Source organism: Dreissena polymorpha, chromosome 5 (assembly GCF_020536995.1).
Source record: "Dreissena polymorpha isolate Duluth1 chromosome 5, UMN_Dpol_1.0, whole genome shotgun sequence".
Classification (NCBI taxonomy): Eukaryota; Metazoa; Mollusca; class Bivalvia; order Myida; family Dreissenidae; genus Dreissena; species Dreissena polymorpha.
In genome coordinates, this window is record NC_068359.1 from 127,683,556 (window position 1) to 127,703,538 (window position 19,983).

The 19,983-nt window shown below is 36.3% G+C and overlaps 1 protein-coding gene across 3 annotated transcripts in view; it reads left to right on the top strand.

The window, feature by feature from the left end:
- LOC127881421 (cyclin-dependent kinase 17-like) overlaps window positions 1-19,461 on the top strand; it is an 88,653-nt gene extending 69,192 nt beyond the window's left edge. For all 3 annotated transcript variants that reach the window (XM_052429294.1, XM_052429295.1, XM_052429296.1), the window contains 8 exons: window positions 3,267-3,383; window positions 4,174-4,230; window positions 8,058-8,172; window positions 8,643-8,737; window positions 11,633-11,695; window positions 16,173-16,296; window positions 17,366-17,426; window positions 19,383-19,461. In XM_052429294.1, coding sequence (XP_052285254.1) covers window positions 3,267-3,383; window positions 4,174-4,230; window positions 8,058-8,172; window positions 8,643-8,737; window positions 11,633-11,695; window positions 16,173-16,296; window positions 17,366-17,426; window positions 19,383-19,446 — 696 coding nt within the window. In that variant the 3' untranslated portion in view covers window positions 19,447-19,461. The remainder of the gene's footprint in view (window positions 1-3,266; window positions 3,384-4,173; window positions 4,231-8,057; window positions 8,173-8,642; window positions 8,738-11,632; window positions 11,696-16,172; window positions 16,297-17,365; window positions 17,427-19,382) is intronic.
- Window positions 19,462-19,983: the final 522 nt, after the last annotated feature.

A 19,983-nucleotide genomic window follows, 5' to 3' on the forward strand; every position in this document is an offset into this window, starting at 1 on the left:
ACATTTGATTCCTGTGTGAGATTAAAGAAACGCAATGAGTTATTATAAGCAGCAGACTTCGTTGGTAAGGTTTGGTTTTAGAGTTATTATGTATGTTACAAATAGAGTCTTACTTTTGACAAAAAAAATTGCATCACAGAAAAACATCATTTTTGTTGATTTGAATGTTTTGCAAGATGTATCTTTAAAAAAGTACTTTTTGCTGCTGTAGTAATAATAATGCACACAAAATAGTTAAATAAAGTGAACATCACTACATGTATCTCAGGGGGTTTTCAGCACTCTCTGCGCCTCCGGAAAACGGAGGCATTCCCAAAGCAAACGGACCTGATCCCAAACCAAAATTATAAAAAAAATCCCAATTTCCAAAAAAAAAAAAAAATTATTATTATTTTTTTTTTTAGAAAGAAGTGTCTTATGACTTATAATTATTAGATTATGAGAAAAAAAGTGTTTCATGACTTATGATTATTAGATTATTATTAACCTGCTGTGCTCCTCATTACCACACAAACCAAACTTACTCATCTGATGCTTACACTTTGTACCTGCATTGAAAGTCTAGACCTGAATGACAAAACATTGGAGGAGCTGTGTGATGCTTTCAAAAACAGAAAGCAGAGAAAAATTATGCTTTAAATTGTGTGACTAACCAGCGTTTGTTTTGGTCAAAAATGTCTTCTATAAGTTTTTTACTGTACAGTTCTTATCTCAGAGTGTAACTAAAACTGAAAGACAAAATTGCAGTACTTGAATAAACATTAAACATGCCAAATATTGCATGTGTTTATATAAAAAAGAGGAAATAACAACTTAAACAAGTTTATTTGTTAAACCACTGACTTATTTAAGCATGATAAATTCACAATGTTTTCCCAAAATGAGCTGTTTCATCGGAGCAAAAATTCCCAAAATGGAAAATTTTGTCGAAAAAAAATTCCCAATTTGGTCAGACTCCTTTTCCCATAATAGGCAGAAAAACCCCTGTATCTGCTGAAGGCATTAGAGTAGTTATACATTTCCGTTGGTAAGATCAAATCAGCCTTCAAAACCTTGGCTTCTCCTTAAGTAAAATGGAAAATTGTAAATAACTTCATTTAAATCTTATAATAACCTTCATTTAATTCACAATTGAGCTTGTCTTTTTAATGATAGGTTTTCCATTAATCTCAATAAAGATAGCTAGCCATAATGGAATGAGCCAATACAATGTCAGGAATTCGGGTCTACTGGCGGATAATCCTCAAACATTCCATCCGGGGCTCTTGAGTAAGGTCAAAGTCTGAGTTTAACTGCTATGCAGAAACAACTAAACATGTTTTTGCCAATGTCTTCATCAGTAGAAGTCAGATACAAATAAAATATTTGCGTCTCTGATGGTTTTATGGCTAGTAAAAAGTCTGATTATATTTTCTGTCTGTTATAGTTGTTTTTTAACAACAAATATGACAGTAGTCATAAAAATAGATGCATTATTTATTGAAATCCTGTGTAATAGTGATTTAACTATGAATGACCTTAACTGTAGTGTGATAAAGTCTATGGAGATAAAATGTATTAAATATTCGGATTTTTATGCCCCCTTTTCGAAGAATAGGCGGCATATAGTGATCGGACTGTCTGTCTGTCTTTCCGTCACACTTTGCGTTTAGGTTTCGAAAAATGCTCATAACTTCAATGTCCCTTGAGATATAACCTTTATATTTGGTATGCATGTGTATGTGGACAAGGCCTTTCCATACCCACAATTTTTTTTACCCCTGTGACCTTGACCTTGAACTTAGGGTCCGCGTTTAGGTTTCGAAATCTGCATTTAGGTTTCGAAAAATGCTCATAACTTCTATGTCCCTTGAGATATAACCTTCATATTTGGTATGCATGTGTATATGGGCAAGGCCTTTACATATGCACACATTTTTTTACCCCTGTGCCCTTGACCTTGAACTTGGGTCCGCGTTTAGGTTTTGAAATCTGCGCTAAGGTTTCGAAAAATGCTCATAACTTCTATGTCCCTTGAGATTTAACCTTTATATTTGGTATGCATGTGTATATGGACAAGGCCTTTCCATACGCACAAACATTTTTACCCCTGTGACCTTAACCTTGAATTTAGGGTCCGCGTTTAGGTTTCGAAATCTGTGTTTAGGTTTCGAAAAAAGCTCATAACTTCTATCAAGCGTTTATAGGGGGCATAAGTCATCCTATGGTGACAGCTCTTGTTTTTTTTATGTCCCCCACCCACTGTAGTGGAGGACATATTGTTTTTGCCCTATCTGTTGGTCTGTACGTTGGTCTGTTGGTCTGTTTGCTCCAACTTTAACATTTGCAATAACTTTTTCAATATTCAAGATAGCAACTTGATATTTGGCATGCATGTGTATCTCATGGAGCTGCACATTTTGAGTGGTGAAATATCAAGGTCATCATTCAAGGTCAAAGGTCAAATATAAGGGGACATTGTGTTACACAAACACATCGCTTGTTTTTTAATCCAATTAACTTTAGAAGCATTTATTAAATATTCTCAGTATTGACAGTTCTTCTGATCAGTTGTTCCTCTCAAAATGAAGAACATTTTCCCATTCTTATTTTGAATTGATAACACAAATGTAGAATTTGCCACAGAAAATGTTTCTAAAGAATGTTTAGTATGCCCTGAGGAATAATTGTTTGTGAATTGCAGAGATATTTAGGGCTGTCAGCGTGGATCAGTTTGAAAGAAAAAATGAGGAATTTGATTGCTCGAATGTTACTAATTCTGTTTCACAAAATGAGAAATGTGAAGTAGAACAAGAATATAAAAAAGTACAGATCTTTAAAATGAAATAAAACAGATATTTAATGGCGTTGTAAGTTCCTATAACCAGGATTTATTTTTTAAATGTCAATATTCATGTTAATAATGAAACATATACTTTAGTGAACATATTTACATGTTTAATACTATATAAATTAATCTTGAATGTACAAATGCATTCCTAGTCTTGGTTAATAAGTTATTTTATACTAAATTGTCAGTGGTTTTGATTATTTTCTACCTGAAATGAAGGAATGTCCCTATCTATTATACACATGTAGCTATTTCATCCACAAATTGTATTTCCACTTTCAGTACCTTTCTATTGGTTGTCCCTAGAGCAAAATGCATAGCTTATATAAGGATATGTAATATGCTGTTTCTGTAGAATAGAAAACTGAGGTGCTAAGGGGCTAAACTATCCCGTACTGTAATTTGTTGGAATGAGACTCAGATTGTATTGCTTCAGGAGGTGACAAAGCGTCTCTCGTTGCCAGCAGATATCCGGATTCCAAGTCACTTCCTGTCCAGGCAGAGTCTCACCCCAGAAGGACAGCTTAGCAGACGGTCACGGAGAAAATCTTTGGTAGGCATTACTGTGTGTTTGAGGCCCATAAGTTTTGTGCAACATGAATTAGAGCAAAACTAGGAGTTTTGTATAATTTGTGCAAAATTAACTAGAGCAAAACTAGGAGTTTTGTATAATTTGTGCAACATGAACTAGAGCAAAACTAGGAGTTTTGTATAATTTGTGCAACATGAACTAGAGCTCAACTAGGAGTTTTGTATAATTTGTGCAACATGAACTAGAGCAAAACTAGGAGTTTTGTATAATTTGTGCAACATGAACTAGAGCAAAACTAGGAGTTTTGTATAATTTGTACAACATGAATTAGAGCAAAACTAGGAGTTTTGTATTATTTTGAAAACCTGATTTGAGTAATTTTGCCAGAATCTTTACTTTTAACCATTTGCATGCAAATGCTGCCCCTTTTGACAGATAGGATAAAGGAATTTAAGTAAAAATCATCGAATCCTCAACAATATATTATTACCGTGATAACTCTAAAATATCTGACAATCTAACTTTTCATACACCCTTTTTTTAACTGAGATAATTATTTTTAGCGACTGATTTTTGGCACACGCAGATTTTCCTTTTTATTAATGTCTTTTAATTTTCAGAGAGTTACATTTTTTCAGAATTCTACCCCTATTTGTATGAACCTGGTTACGGTGATGAAACATGGCAAACAATGTCTATTAAGAGGACCACAACATTTGCAGTAAAAAAATATGCCTGCATCATCTGATTTCACTCTTCAATGTTATAGTATAACTATAAGGAGTTATCGTTATCTACATGTCTTTTTCAGTCGGAAATTGGATTTGGAAAGATAGAGTCCTATACAAAACTAGATAAGCTCGGAGAGGTAAATACTTGTTTTTGTTGTTGTTGTTGTAAGGCCAGATAGGCATGAAGTGCTTGGTGAGCTTTTGGTAAAGAGGATCATACGAGTGGTGTCTGTCATCTGTCCTCCATTGCCTGTGTGTTGTCAGCAATTTCATGGCTAAAAGTGTTCAGTTTTTTTCGAGAAGTTCCGGCTTTTTTAAAGCTCTGGAGGCCGATCTCTCAATACGTCCAGAATCGATGAGAAAGTTTAGGGGGGGGGGTAGGTGGTCCGCGAATATTTTCAATCAAAACCGAGATCTAAAGAATTTTTAAAGAGAGCGTATCTAGTATCTACATGTATAACACGTGCGCGAACTGGAATCGATAGCCATGGCCACTAAAGGGGCCAGTTTAACAGATAAGTGATAATAAACTCTTCACTTGCACCCGTACGTCCATTATACAAATGGTGGAAGTCCCTTGGACGTCCGATAATCCGCATGTACTCTATTTACTAATACACAGCACGTACAAATGTCAACAGTAAATCGGGTTATTCAGACCGTTAACTCCACCTAAGAGGTACTGTTTTCAATGAAATTCTCAGCGAGTGGCCAATATTGATTTTTCCAGCTGTCAATCAAATTCTTCTTGGTAAGCGCATCTGCCAATCAGGGCTCAGGCAGCCGAATACACGCCGACCCCACGTGAAGCTGTATACATCAATATTAGCGACCCCTGCGCTACGAAGTTTTTATTCAGCAATAACATGGTTAAGTCCACGCTTTCCCCGAGGAAGAATGACGTGATGTTGTACATGAAGTCTAATTTTCGCAGGATTTCCTTTTGTACACGAAGTACACGAGAAATGTTTATTTGTTGCTAGAATTTTCTTAACTTTCCGTGAATAATAAAATCTGGAAATTATTTCAGATAACACGTTTAATTTTACGCATTTGAAAATACTAAAATTGAATAATGTATTTGTTATATCAATGGCCGTATCACATAATGCAATAAATAGTTAAATAACGTGTTTTGAGATTGCCAAACTATGCATATATATTGGTCTACGTGCATGAATGACCTGACAAGTTATATTGCGATTCGGAATGAAGTGTACTCTGTGAAATTTAAAGAAAGACGCGTTTTTATTCTCCGAAATTCGCTTTCACTTAGGCAAACTTTTCTGAAAGGAGGAACATGTAACATTTGAAATTCAGTCGTTGATTTGTCGTCATTACTAAATATGAACAGTGCTCTATGCGCTCAAATCGCGTCACGTGAGTAACGCATGTTCAATGGGAATTCCCCCATCCTACAATTCAATTTTTATATTCACCTGCGTAAAATGGCAGACGTCAATTTTGGTTTTGAAAATAGAAATCGTAATAATACTGAATTATCGGGTAATGGATAGAGTTGGAACCTGTACCTATATTAAACTATTGAAGTAAAATTAGGACTTCAAAATGTATGTCTGGGACGTCCAAAATTTTAGACTTGGAAGTCAGGACTTCCAACTTATAAAAGCTAACATAAGCGCTGCTATTAAGTGTCATTGTAGTGATATATGTTTTCCATAATTAATTATCAATCAAGTTTCTATCACCAGGGTGTGTTTATAGTGTATAGTGAAATGTGTTCCAACAATCCATAAAGTGATGTGTGTCTTCACCAAACAATATCATTGTGTTTTTATAAATAGATATAGTGATATGTGTACAGTTTCCATCAATTGGTTCTGATTTGAATTCTTTGAATTTTTACCTTAAAATATTTGTTTTTGGTAAAAGGTAAGCTTTGAAGCTTATGAAGACAAAAACAAAAAATGGTCTGCAGCTGTATAAAATGCAATATGGTGTATAAGATATGATTTTTTTCTCACTCATTCTAAATTCTAATATTAATTTCTGGACTTGTTTTTTGTTCCAAATTTAAAGCCAGGATAGTGCATTCCTTGGCCATCTAAAATGCTATTTTCAAGGAGCTTCCGGGGGCTTTCGGCCCCCCGACCAGGGCATCGCCCTGGAGCTGACCGGGGGCCTTCCAGCCCCCTGGCCCCCAACCAGGGCATCGCCCTGGAGCTGACCGGGGGCCTTCCAGCCCCCTGGCCCCCAACCAGGGCATCGCCCTGGAGCTGACCGGGGGCCTTCCAGCCCCCTGGCCCCCAACCAGGGCATCGCCCTGGAGCTGACCGGGGGCCTTCCAGCCCCCTGGCCCCCCGACCAGGGCATCGCCCTGGAGCTGACCGGGGGCCTTCCAGCCCCCTGGCCCCCAACCAGGGCATCGCCCTGGAGCTGACCGGGGGCCTTCCAGCCCCCTGGGCCCCCGACCAGGGCATCGCCCTGGAGCTGACCGGGGGCCTTCCAGCCCCCTGGCCCCCAGGTTTTTTTTCAGGCTTTTTCAACCTTCCTCACTTTTAGTCATGCATTTTGTTAGCTAGAAGTGATAGAGGCTTCACTTTTCATGCAGCCTTGACCAAACATGCCAAGTTTGTGTATGGCCCAAAATATCATAAAACTTCTGGATTATATATGCCAGATAATAAGATGGCAATGAATGTTATTGCCCCTATTTCATGAGAAAGAGAATGCAAAGTGGACATAAAAGCTTGATTTGTGATCCCAATGTGAATAAACTTTCACAGCATCCTGATGGGCATACAAATTCAAAACAGTCCAAAATGGTCCAGATTTGTTTCAACAGATAAATAGACAACTTAATTAAAAAAAAAAACTCAATAAGATTTTATTTTATTTTCCTTAATTCCATAATGTTTCTTTTGATGTGATTAAATTGCCCACTCAGCTTTTTCTCTGCATTCACACAAATATAAAAATTGGGTTCTTGTCCATTCATAAGAAATAAATCTTGTCACCCCAAGCCAAGTACTCTCACAGGAGCTGTAAAGGCCACTATTTATGGAATCAGTGATTGGTCGTAAATCTATTATGTGCATAAAAAAAATCGTATAAGAGAAGTTTCTTCAATAAGTATAGGGTTAGATCTGCAATTTCTCACTTGATAGGAGTTGACAGATTTACTGGAAATTAGTTGTAATTAGAGATCTGGATCTAGTTTTAGCACGGTCTAATGTTTTGCAGAGAAATAAGAATACGTGTATTGGCCTTCCGATGGGGAATGTTTATAGCAGGGGGTTGACATACATTGTAGAAAATTAATTCGATCAAAATAAACGAACTTCTGCATAGAAGATCAGGGAATTTGTAAACAATTAAGGAAATGGTGGGACTTTTACCAGCTGGAAAAAAAATCAAAAATGAATAATGTAGAACTAAGCGTTAAGTGTTTTAGGAAGGTTACAGCGGGAGATTGAAACACATGAAGTGGACAAATATTAATGTCCAAATAATAGGGCATGCCACTCCCTGACAGAATGAGTGCCTTTTGTAGACCCAAACTGCTATCTCTGTTGGCATATAAAGACCAAGGTAGAACTAAGGCTAAATGAGTCGCGGCTATTTGTAATACTGGGTATTCACTGCCGTTCCTCAGAAAGGGTATTGCAGAATTTGTGTTTTTTGTGTGTCTGGTAATGGAGGCATATTACTGCATTTTACATTAAGCATATTGCAAACAAGCACAGTAAAAATTTCTTACCTTTGCATATGTATTAAGAAATGAGTGAGTACCAAACCAAGAATTACCATAGGGACATTAAAAAAATCCAAGTAATATTAATTATTTAATATTTATTCAAATATTTGCACATGCTATATCTCTAAACATGAACATGACACCTTTTTTGCATTAATTTATGCTGATACAAATAATATTTTAGTGTCAAGTTCATCAGTGCAATGTTCCTGTTTTTTAGCTGTAACTTCTTCACCCTTATTTCAGGGCACGTATGCTACTGTGTTCAAAGGGAAGAGTCGACTGACAGACAATCTGGTGGCCTTGAAGGAAATACGACTAGAACATGAAGAAGGCGCACCTTGCACCGCTATTCGTGAAGGTTTGAGGCCCCATTTTATTCTTTTATTTATTGATAATAATTGACCTTTAGCGTACATTTAACTGACAATTTCTTGCGTTTTATGCCCCCGAAGGAGGGCATATAGTGATTGCACTGTCCATCTGTCTGTCCGTCCGTTTGTCCATCCATCTGTCTGTTCGTCACACTTTGTGTTTAGGTTTCGAAAAATGCTCATAACTTCTATGTCACTTCAGATGTAACATTCATATTTGGTATGCATGTGTATATGGACAAAGCCTTTCCATACGCACACTAATTTTGACCCCTTTGACCTTGACCTTCGACTTAGGGTCCTCGTTGAGGTTTCGAAAAATGCGTTTAGGTTTCGAAAAATTCTCATAATTTCTATCAAAGCGTTAATCAGGGGCATATGTCATCCAATGGAGACAGCTTTTGTTGTAAGTAAACTTATATATGTTTCCTTATATTTTCCTATTGTTTGATTTCAGTGTCGCTATTGCGGGAACTCAAACATGCAAATATCGTCACACTGCACGATATCGTCCACACAGAAAAGTCTCTCACCCTAGTCTTTGAATATCTTGTAAGTGTTTAGTCTCGTAACTTTGTCTTGTAATATCTGAAGGGATTAAATAATAATGATGATAAATGGTGATTATTTAGTCTCTAGCCCTAGTCGTTGAATATGTGGTAAGTGTAAAAGAATGTAATGTTGAGTCTTAGAGGTTGCATTAAAGTTATGAAGCATGTTCCATATTTTCCATGGGGTACTATAGCAAACAATGAATCTCAAGAAACTCTGTGCCACTGCTTTTTTAACAGAACACCAACTATAAATATAAAATTATAGAACCTGGGATCACCACCTTGGAAAGTTAAATGCAGGGCATTGGGATTTTAACCGGTTTGAAGGCTGGCAGAACTTGCATCTGAATTAATCTCAAAGCAAACTTGCTTCATAAACAGTTTTTAACCAGGTTTTTAACCAGGTTTTCCGAAGGAAAAAACTGGTTATTAGATTGGCGAATGCGGGCGGGCTGGCTGGCTGGCTGGCTGGCTGGCGGGCTGGCGGGCGGGCGGGCGGAACAAGCTTGTCCGGGCCATAACTTTGTCGTTCATTGTGAGATTTTAAAATCATTTGGCACATTTGTTAACCATCATTAGACGGTGTGTCGCGCGAAAAAATTACGTCAATATCTCCTAGGTCAAGGTCACACTTTGAGTTCAAAGGTAAAAAATAGCCATAAATGAGCTTGTCTGGGCTATAACTATGTCATTCATTATGAGATTTTAAAATCATTTGGCACATTTGTTCACCATCATGGGACGGTGTGTCGCACGAAAGAATCACGTCAATATCTCCAATGTCAAGGTCGCCACGACTAAAAATAAATTTATTTTAAAACAAACTTACAAAGGGGGTTAATTTTGTTTGTTCATTTAAAAAGTTCAGTTTGAGTTGTCTCCCTTTATCAGATTTTTTTTCACAATGAAAACCTGGTTTTGTGACAATTTTGTCCCTTGTTAACAATTGTACCGATGCAGATAGAAAAAGAAAAACATGAATACCATAATTTGATGCGCAAATCAAATATTTAACATGTTATCGCCCTAGTGTGGTAAGTATCGGTCTATATATAAACAATAACGTGATAGCTGTTAAAATAAGAAGTATACAAAGAAATATGGTCCATCTTTAAAATATGTAAAATTATCAAAGTAGCGATGTATCAAAAGAAGTTTGAAAAACATACAAGGTGTAAGAATGAAATGAGTTGAAAATTGTGAGGTCATAGTCTTTAAATATCTTGCATGATAAGGCCATACAAACTTGATTGTATGTTTAGTGTCCCCATGCTGGTAAGTAGGTTTTATGATGCCTGAATTTAAAAAATACAAGCAGTAAATATTATGGGGTAAAATAGATTTACAACATAAGATGATAATGTACATTTGTTCTTATGCATGTACCATAGATAAGTTTTAATGCCTGTCTGTCATTGTATGTGTCTGTGTGTGTGTGTGTCCCAAAACTTTAACCAAAACTTTGACCTTGGTCATAACTTTTTCAACACTTAAGAAAGCAAATTGATATTTGGCATGCATGTGTATCTCATGGAGCTGCACATTTTGAGTGGTGAAAGGTCAAGGTCATCCTTCAAGGTTTAAAGGTCAAACAATTTTTTTTTTAACTTTGACCAAAACTTTAACCTTCTTCATAACTTTATCAAAATTGAATGTAGCAACTTGATATTTGGCATGCATGTGTATCTCATTGAGCTGCACACTTTGAGTGGTGAAAGGTCAAAGTCATCCTTCAAGGTCAAAGGTCAAAAAAAAATAATCAAAGTGGCGCATTAGGGGGCAATGTGTTTCTGACAAACACATATCTTGTTAAATTTATTTTTACTTGATTGTTCCAACCTTGTCAGTATATTTCAAAAATCAGAGGCAATGGTGAACACAAAATCCAATTTTTTGGTCTAATCTTTATAATAATTAGAAACCTTACAAGAAAGAATATTGTTATCTTGAAATCCTTCACCTCAAAAAAGAAGCGGCCTTTTTTCAACAGAGGTATCTGAAAACAGAATTGCAAGATTTCTTGTCAATATTTGTGGGGGGCATCTCGTCTGTACGGTTGCAATGACTTAAATTTCATCACTCTCTTTACAATATCCTGGCAGACATTTAATGTTTCTTCTGACTTGATGACAGCAGAATGACATTTAAAGACTTTGTTTCCGAGATGGAAATCAGAAGGTTGCAATGATATGTCAGTAGGTAATCTTATCTGATTAGAACTGAAGTTGTTTTGTACTTTTCAGTGTAAGAAAGTGTTTGAAGGGTATTTTCTTCACCATTTTACATGTTAATATTTATGTATTTGTTCTCTTTTTAGAAAACAAAACAAAACGACTATATAATTCAAAATAATAGTGATGAACTGATACATGTAGTAATAAATTTTGTTCTATCATAATATTTTTTCCCTTATAGTTCAAATAAAAAATTCAATTACAATTTGATTTGATGTAAGGAACTAAAAATATATAAGTTATGATTTACTGTATGAAGTGAATTTGCAAAAAGGCATCAACTTAGAAAGAATATCATTTAGGTGATATTTGCAAACAAAAATGCGTTTCATGTTCTTTATGAATGTTTGAACTGTAAAACTTGTTAAATGTTTTCTTTTATGTCTTTTTTGTATTGACCTGTAAAGGTTGATGACTCTTGTATTTAAAGTAAAAGTTTTAATAAGACTGTATTTGTACAATGTTATTATTATGTTTCCCTTTCAAATAACATGATGAAAAAGTAAAAGATTTAATGTTTGTTATCAGATGAAAGAGTTAAACCAGTAAAATGAAATATCTATAATGACTGTACGTGCATTATATGAGAATTATGCACCTTCCCCCCAAATGGAAATACAAAACAAAATGAAATTTGAAATGTATTATTTTCTATTCAGGAGAAAGATTTGAAGCAGTATATGGATGACTGCGGCAACATTCTGAGCATGACAAACGTCAAGGTGAGTTTTGAGATATGTTTAGTTGTCACAATTATGAGTTCAGTCATGAGGTCAGACAAAGCCTGCCTTGCTTAGTTGGGAGATCTCTGCCAGGCCACATTAGTTGTGTTCAGTCATGAGGTCAGATAAAGCCTGCCTTGCTAAGTTGGGAGTTCTCTGCCAGGCCACATTAGTTGTGTTCAGTCATGAGGTCAGATAAAGCCTGCCTTGCTTAGCCTTGCTAAGTTGGGAGATCTCTGCCAGGCCACATAAGTTGAGTTCAATCATGAGTTCAGACAAAGCCTGCCTTGCTAAGTTGGGAGTTCTCTGCCAGGCCACATTAGTTGTGTTCAGTCATGAGGTCAGATAAAGCCTGCCTTGCTTAGCCTTGCTAAGTTGGGAGATCTCTGCCAGGCCACATAAGTTGTGTTCAGTCACAAGTTCAGACAAAGCCTGCCTTGCTAAGTTGGGAGTTCTCTTCCAGGCCACATAAGTTGAGTTCAATCATGAGTTCAGACAAAGCCTGCCTTGCTAAGTTGGGAGATCTCTTCCAGGCCACATTAGTTGTGTTCAGTCCCAAGTTCAGACAAAGCCTGCCTTGCTAAGTTGGGAGATCTCTTCCAGGCCACATTAGTTGTGTTCAGTCACAAGTTCAGACAAAGCCTGCCTTGCTAAGTTGGGAGATCTCTTCCAGGCCACATTAGTTGTGTTCAGTCATGAGGTCAGACAAAGCCTGCCTTGCTAAGTTGGGAGATCTCTTCAAGGCCACATTAGTTGTGTTCAGTCATGAGGTCAGACAAAGCCTGCCTTGCTAAGTTGGGAGTTCTCTTCCAGGCCACATTAGTTGTGTTCAGTCACACGTGCAGACAAAGCCTGCCTTGCTAAGCCTTGCTTTGTTGGGAGTTCTCTTCCAGGGCACATTAGTTGTGTTCAGTCACAAATTCACACAAAGCCTGCCTTGCTAAGCCTTGCTAAGTTGGGAGTTCTCTTCCAGGCCACATTAGTTGTGTTGGGATTGGTGAAGTACACATGTATTAGTATGGCCATTGTGACCATATTGCTGATTCAAGTAGGACTGTAGTCAGGTAGTGGAGCAAGTTTGTATTCTTAGTACTGGTAAAACAGCTATCTTAGGAAATCTGTTAGTAGGTTAACTGAATGCAAAACTTCTGAAAAAAGTTGGTAAGACTGATATAAAGTCCAGTTAACCCTTTCCTACATAAGAAGCAAAGTGAAAATGGCTATGTGCAAACAGTATAAAACCAGAACAGTCTGTGTTCAGGTTTTAAGATGTTTGCTGCTCAACAGTATCTAAGGGTTGGACATGAAGCCTTTTAAACATAAATCTAGTAAGAAAGTTCTTAAATTATATTTTATTTTCTAAGGGACTACAAATGCTTTAAAATACGTCTCTAAGTGGTAAAGAGTTAATTACAAACAGTACTGTTGTCTGGGGAATGTGTCGCAGTGTTGTGTCAGCTGGGAAGAGTTTCCACCATTTTATTGGATAAAAGTAATGTACAGGAAACTGGTCAAAGAAATTAAGTGAGTTTTGGAATGAAAGTTGATCATAAATTCTGTTCTCCAAGGATTTTCATTGAATTATGGGATTGCCTTAGATAACTGTTTTCAAACTTATACAGAAATCCAGCATCATTTTGAAATAAATATTTTATGTATTAGCTTTAGGATTGTATATAATTAAAAGAATCAATAATTTTGATTTGACAGACAAAATGTAGAGCTATTCGGCTGTTTCAGTGTCTTTATGGAGACTCTTCTGAGTCCATTTCCTGGGTATGGAAATTGCTTTGTGTCTTATGAGATGATGTTGTTAAAGTTCCCAGAGTGGGAATCGTACTTTCGACCTCATGATAGCTAAGCAGACATATCCACTAGGTCATCGCAACTTAGATTGTATTTATGTTCCTCCCAGATATTCCTGTACCATTATCATGTTGCATTTTCCTCCCAAATATTCCTGTACCATTATCATGTTGTTTCATCTCAGATTTTCATCTACCATTATCATGTTGTGTTTTCCTCCCAGATATGCCTGTACCATTATCATGTTGTGTTTTGCTCCCAGATATTCCTGTACCATTATCATGTTGTGTTTTGCTCCCAGATATTCCTGTACCATTATCATGCTGTGTTTCCTCCAAGATATTCATGTACCATTGTCATGTTGTGTTTCCTCCAAGATATTCCTGTACCATTATCATGGTGTGTTTCCTCACAGATATTCCTGTACCATTATCATGTTGTGTTTTTCTCACAGATATTCCTGTACCATATTCATATTGTGTTTTCCTCCAAGATATTCCTATACCATTATCATGTTGTGTTTTCCACCCAGATATTCCTGTACCATTATCATGTTGTGTTTTCCAACCAGATATTCCTGTACCATTATCATGTTGTGTTTTCCTCCAAGATATTCCTGTACCATTATCATATTGTGTTTTCCACCAAGATATTCCTGTACCATTATAATGTTGTGTTTTCCACCCAGATATTCCTGTACCATTATCATGTTGTGTTTTCCTCCAAGATATTCCTGTACCATTATCATGTTGTGTTTTCCACCAAGATATTCCTGTACCATTATCATGTTGTGTTTCCTCTCAGATATTCCTGCACCATTATCATGTTGTGTTTTCCACCAAGATATTCCTGTACCATTATCATGTTGTGTTTTCCACCCAGATATTCCTGTACCATTATCATGTTGTGTTTTCCAACCAGATATTCCTGTACCATTATCATGTTGTGTTTTCCTCCAAGATATTCCTGTACCATTATCATATTGTGTTTTCCACCAAGATATTCCTGTACCATTATAATGTTGTGTTTTCCACCCAGATATTCCTGTACCATTATCATGTTGTGTTTTCCTCCAAGATATTCCTGTACCATTATCATGTTGTGTTTTCCTCCAAGATATTCCTGTAACATTATCATGTTTTAGTTTTTCTGCCCAGATTTATGTGTACCATTATCATGTTGTGTTTTCCACCCAGATATTCCTGTACCATTATCATTTTGCGTTTTCTGCCCAGATATACATGTACCATTATCATGTAGCGTTTTCTGCCCAGATATTCCTGTACCATTATCATTCTGTGTTTTCCACTCAGATATTCCTGTACCATTTTCATGTTGTGTTTTCCTCCCAGATATTCATGTACCATTATCATATTGTTTTTTCCTCCCAGATATTCCTGTAACATTATCATGTTTTAGTTTTTTCTGCCCAGATTTATGTGTACCATTATCATGTTGCGTTTTCCACCCAGATATTCCTGTACCATTATCATTTTTCGTTTTCTGCCCAGATATTCCTGTACCATTATCATGTAGCGTTTTCTGCCCAGATATTCCTGTACCATTATCATTTTGTGTTTTCCTCTCAGATATTCCTGTACCATTATCATGTTGTGTTTTCCTCCCAGATATTCCTGTACCATTATTATATTGTTTTTTCCTCCAAGATATTCCTGTACCATTATCATTTTGTGTTTTCCTCCCAGATATTCCTGTACCATTATCATGTTGTGTTTTCCTCCAAGATATTCATGTACCATTATCATGTTGTGTTTTCCTCCAAGATATTCCTGTACCATTATCATGTTGTTTTCCTCCAAGATATTCCTGTACCATTATCATGTTGTGTTTTCCTCCAAGATATTCCTGTACCATTATCATGTTGTGTTTTCCTCCAATATATTCCTGTACCATTATCATGTTGTGCTTTCCTCCAAGATCTTCCTTTACCGTTATCATGTTGTGTTTCCTCCCAGATATTCCTGTACTATTATCATGTTGGGTTTTCCTCCAATATATTCCTGTACCATTATCATGTTGTTTTTCCTCCAAGATATTGCTGTACCATTATCATGCTGTGTTTTCCTCCCAGATATTCCTGTACCATTATCATGTTGTGTTTTGCTCCCAGATATTCCTGTACCATTATCATGTTGTGTTTTGCTCCCAGATATTCCTGTACCATTATCATGTTGTGTTTTCCTCCCAGATATTCCTGTACCATTATCATGTTGTTTTTCCTCCCAGATATTCCTGTACCATTATCATGTTGTGTTTTACTCCCAGATATTCCTGAACCATTATATGTGCCATTATCATGTTGTGTTTTCCTCCAAGATATTCCTGTACCATTATCATATTGTGTTTTCCTCCAAGATATTCCTGTACCATTATCTGTACCTTTATCATGTTGTGTTTTCCTCCAAGATATTCCTGTACCATTATCTGTACCATTATCATGTTGCGTTTTCCTCCCAGATATTCATGTACCATTATCATGTTGTTTTTCCTCACAGATATTCCTGTACCATTATCAGGTTGTGTTTTCCTCACAGATAATTCCGTACCATTATCATGTTGTGTTTCCTCCCAGATATTCCTGTACCATTATCATGTTGTGTTTTCCTCCAAGATATTCCTGTACCATTATCATGTTCTGTTTTGCTCCCAGATATTCCTCTACCAGCTCCTACGAGGTCTGGCCTACTGCCACAAGCGTCAGGTGCTGCATCGTGACCTAAAACCACAGAACCTGCTCATCAACGAGCGAGGGGAACTGAAACTGGCGGACTTTGGTTTGTGACTGCAACCTGATCTAGAATCTTATGACCCTTGTTGAGAGCCTAGTGACATTGAATTAGGACCCAGCTATTTGACCTTGAATAATGTGAGCTACAACTACAATGTTGTGACCTTGATGGAGAATCATGTTTCCTTGACCAAGAAAACAATGGCCCTTATTTAGAACATCGTTACCTTGATATAGACTTGTGTGACAATTAGCTATACCCCAGATCTTAACCTAGAATCACATGTCCTAGACATAGCTGGAATTCAGATCCGGATATTGACCATTTCACTTTATTCTTTACATTGGATCTTGGTTAGTAAATAATTAACCAGTTAACCAAAACTGTTATATTTGAATGTTTAACTTACACTGAACTATTGACTTTAAACTGAAATAATTGTTATTAAACTGGATATTTTTTATTTAAACTGTACTCCTGATGTTAAGTTGGAGTTTTGAAGTTGAAACTTAACTTGTGACCTAAAATGTTAAGGGTTGACCTTGATGTTTAAACCTTTGAAACTGTAATTTTGGCCTTAATCTGTAGTGAAGAAATCTGTTGTTGTTTTTATGCCCCCGAAGGAGGGCATATAGTGATCGGACCGTCGGCCTGTCCATCCGTCTTTCCGTCACACTTTGTGTTTAGGTTTCTGCGTTAAGGTTTAGAAAAATGCTCATAATTTTTATGTCCCTTCAGAGAGCAACTTGATATTTGGCATGCATGTGTATCTCATGGAGCTGCACATTTTGAGTGGTGAAAGGTCTAGAGCATCCTTCAAGGTCAAAGGTCAAAAAAAAAAGCTTCAAAAGGAGATAATTATCTGTACCTGCCAAATGATAAAAAACAATAAATAAATCAAAGTGGTGCAGAAATGGGCATTGTGTTTCTGACAAACACATCTCTTGTTTCTTTTTTAGAACAACTTTATGTAATTTTATTTTAAGAATTACATCAAACTTGCCTAGAAAAAAGTTATATTTGTATTGTTCTTGTCCGATATAATATTGATAGTTGTACATGATTTAATTTATGCATGATACAAATATCTAGGCAGCCTATTTCCTTTTTTCAGGTTTGGCACGGGCCAAGTCTATACCAACGAAGACATATTCCAATGAAGTTGTAACTTTATGGTAAGTTGAATGTGCTTTTGACCAGTTCTCATTAAGATTCTTTGATTATACAGTCAAAATATGTGAATATTTTATATTAATAAACCTAAATTGTAGTAGTTTGTTTCTTTTAGTATGGCATTGTTTTGAAAATAATAATGTAAGCAATATAATTGTCTTACGCTTAGTATTAATTTAAGCCATAATTTTGAGTTCAGGAAAATAAGCAAACTAGAATTGTATTTACATGTGCATACTTTATAGTATTACATCATTATGAAATAGAAATCACATTTCAAACTATAAACTCCAAGAGTTCTGGTGAGGCAATGAAAATGTAATTTGAATGGAAATCCACAGCATACTTGTGGTGAGCCTCTGTGATCGCCTTCTGTCAGTGGAAATCCACAGCATACTTGTGGTGAGCCTCTGTGATCACCTTCGTGTATTATCTGTCATGAGCCATCTGTTGGCTGTCATCAACATTTGCCTGTTTTCATAATTTTTCTTGTGAACACTGGAGGCCACATTTATAGGCAAATCTTCATGAAAAATGTTAGAACATTTATGTTAATGATATCTTTGCCAAGTTTGACAAATTTGAAACTGGGTCAGTGGAGTCCTAAACTAGGTCAGCAGGTCAAATATCAGAAAAAACTGTGAATACTCCAGCTTTTAAAACTCTAGAGAATACATTTATTAACCACTTTTTGTGTAATTGTATCAAACATGTATTCCAATGACATGGCAGTAGAGTTTGAAACAGGTAGCATGGGGTAAAGAACTAGGTCGCAAGGTCAAATTAAACAAAAAACTTATGAAAGCCACATTGTGTTTGCATTCTCTCTGCAGCTATATTTATAAAATTGTTGACGAATGTAAAATGTTAAAATTGTAGCGGCAAAAACTTGAGGAAAACTGACGAAGAATTTTTTAAAAATCGTGATAATATTTTAGCTTTAAGTTCTCGTGTGTATGGTTGATGAGTTTCAAGCTTGTTCTTATTTGTAAATGCATATATGAGTAACAATTGAGTGAATTTTTGTTTTTAGTAATAAAGAAAATGTCCCCATCTTTTTATGAGCCCCAATACAATTGTCCCACATGTTATGATTCTTCTGGAGAACACTGCACTCCTTAACATGAATATAATTCAACTTGCGGTAATTGAATTGAAACAGTAAATGCAAAGAATTTGGGAGTTTGTAACTGACACAAATACATAATATTATAATGTGGTCACGCCTTGGAACAAATATTGTAAAAAGGCATACAAGGAATTTAAGCTAGTAAAAGGCCATCTGAAACTTAAACTTTTCCAAGAATTAATCACAAAACACTTGAAGAGCATATATGCACAATTTTCACAAGGCCTGGCCATATGTTGTCACGCTTTTCCAGAAGAAACAGCTGGTATTGACAGTATTCTCATATCCCCATCTCCCACTCCACTCCCTGTCTGTCAGTCTGTGACAAGTCAAAGGGTGAATGCGAAACTATTCTAATAGCTTTATGTAGCTTATAATAGTTACAACAGTTTTACTGTCATCCCTTGATATTGGTTACTTATGTGCGTCAGCATTTCATTAGCACTGTGGTACTCTGGAGAGATGAAATGGTGCTGAATTGTGTTTGCACATGACTTGTACATGTGTGTGTTTTGTAGTCTTTAGGTTGGTACATGATGGAAATTATTAGACTCAATGATGCTGCTGCTGCTGTAGCTGCTGCTGATGATGATGATCATTGTTTCACTGCTGCTGCTGCTGCTGCTGCTGCTACTGCTGCTGCTGCTGCTGCTGCTGATGATGATGAGTATGATAGTGGTGGTGATGGCGATGAGTGATGATTTCAATGATGATGATGATGATGATGATGATGATGATGATGATGATGATGATGATGTTGATGATGATGATGATGATGATGATGATGATGATGACTAGGATGATGATGATGGTGATGATATATTTTCAGGTATCGCCCACCAGATGTTTTGCTAGGTTCCACAGAATACGGAACACCCATAGATATGTGGTAAGTGGAACAACTCGAAGCCTGCTATGAAAATAATACGGAAATCCAAAAATGGCTATTGTACTTCCGAGCTCCAGTCCACCATGGCTGTTGTACTTCCGAGCTCCAGTCCACCTTTGATTCAAGAAGGGCAGTTGTGTTTTGAAAGATAATAAATGTGTACGTAAACCTTATGGGTTTTAATACACAGGATAAATGTAACTGTGGGCTTGATTTGACAATAACAATGCTAACTCTTGGCTTTTATTTCATTACAATACTTCTATGGATAGCAATCCCTATCATAAAAACATCATTGCAAAATGTATCTGAATGTTTCCATTTGACGGTAATCATGTTAACTGTTACCATGGCAACCAATGTTTATAAAAAGAAGTTTTGTTAAATAGATGTGAACAAATTCAAACTGATCCTATAATTTAGTACATAGACACATATACTTTTCTTTGTTTTGTTCAATTTTCATTTAATCCTTCAAATAATGTTACATATTGCTATGATAAAACATATAAAACTTCATTTAATTTTAGGAACCATGAAT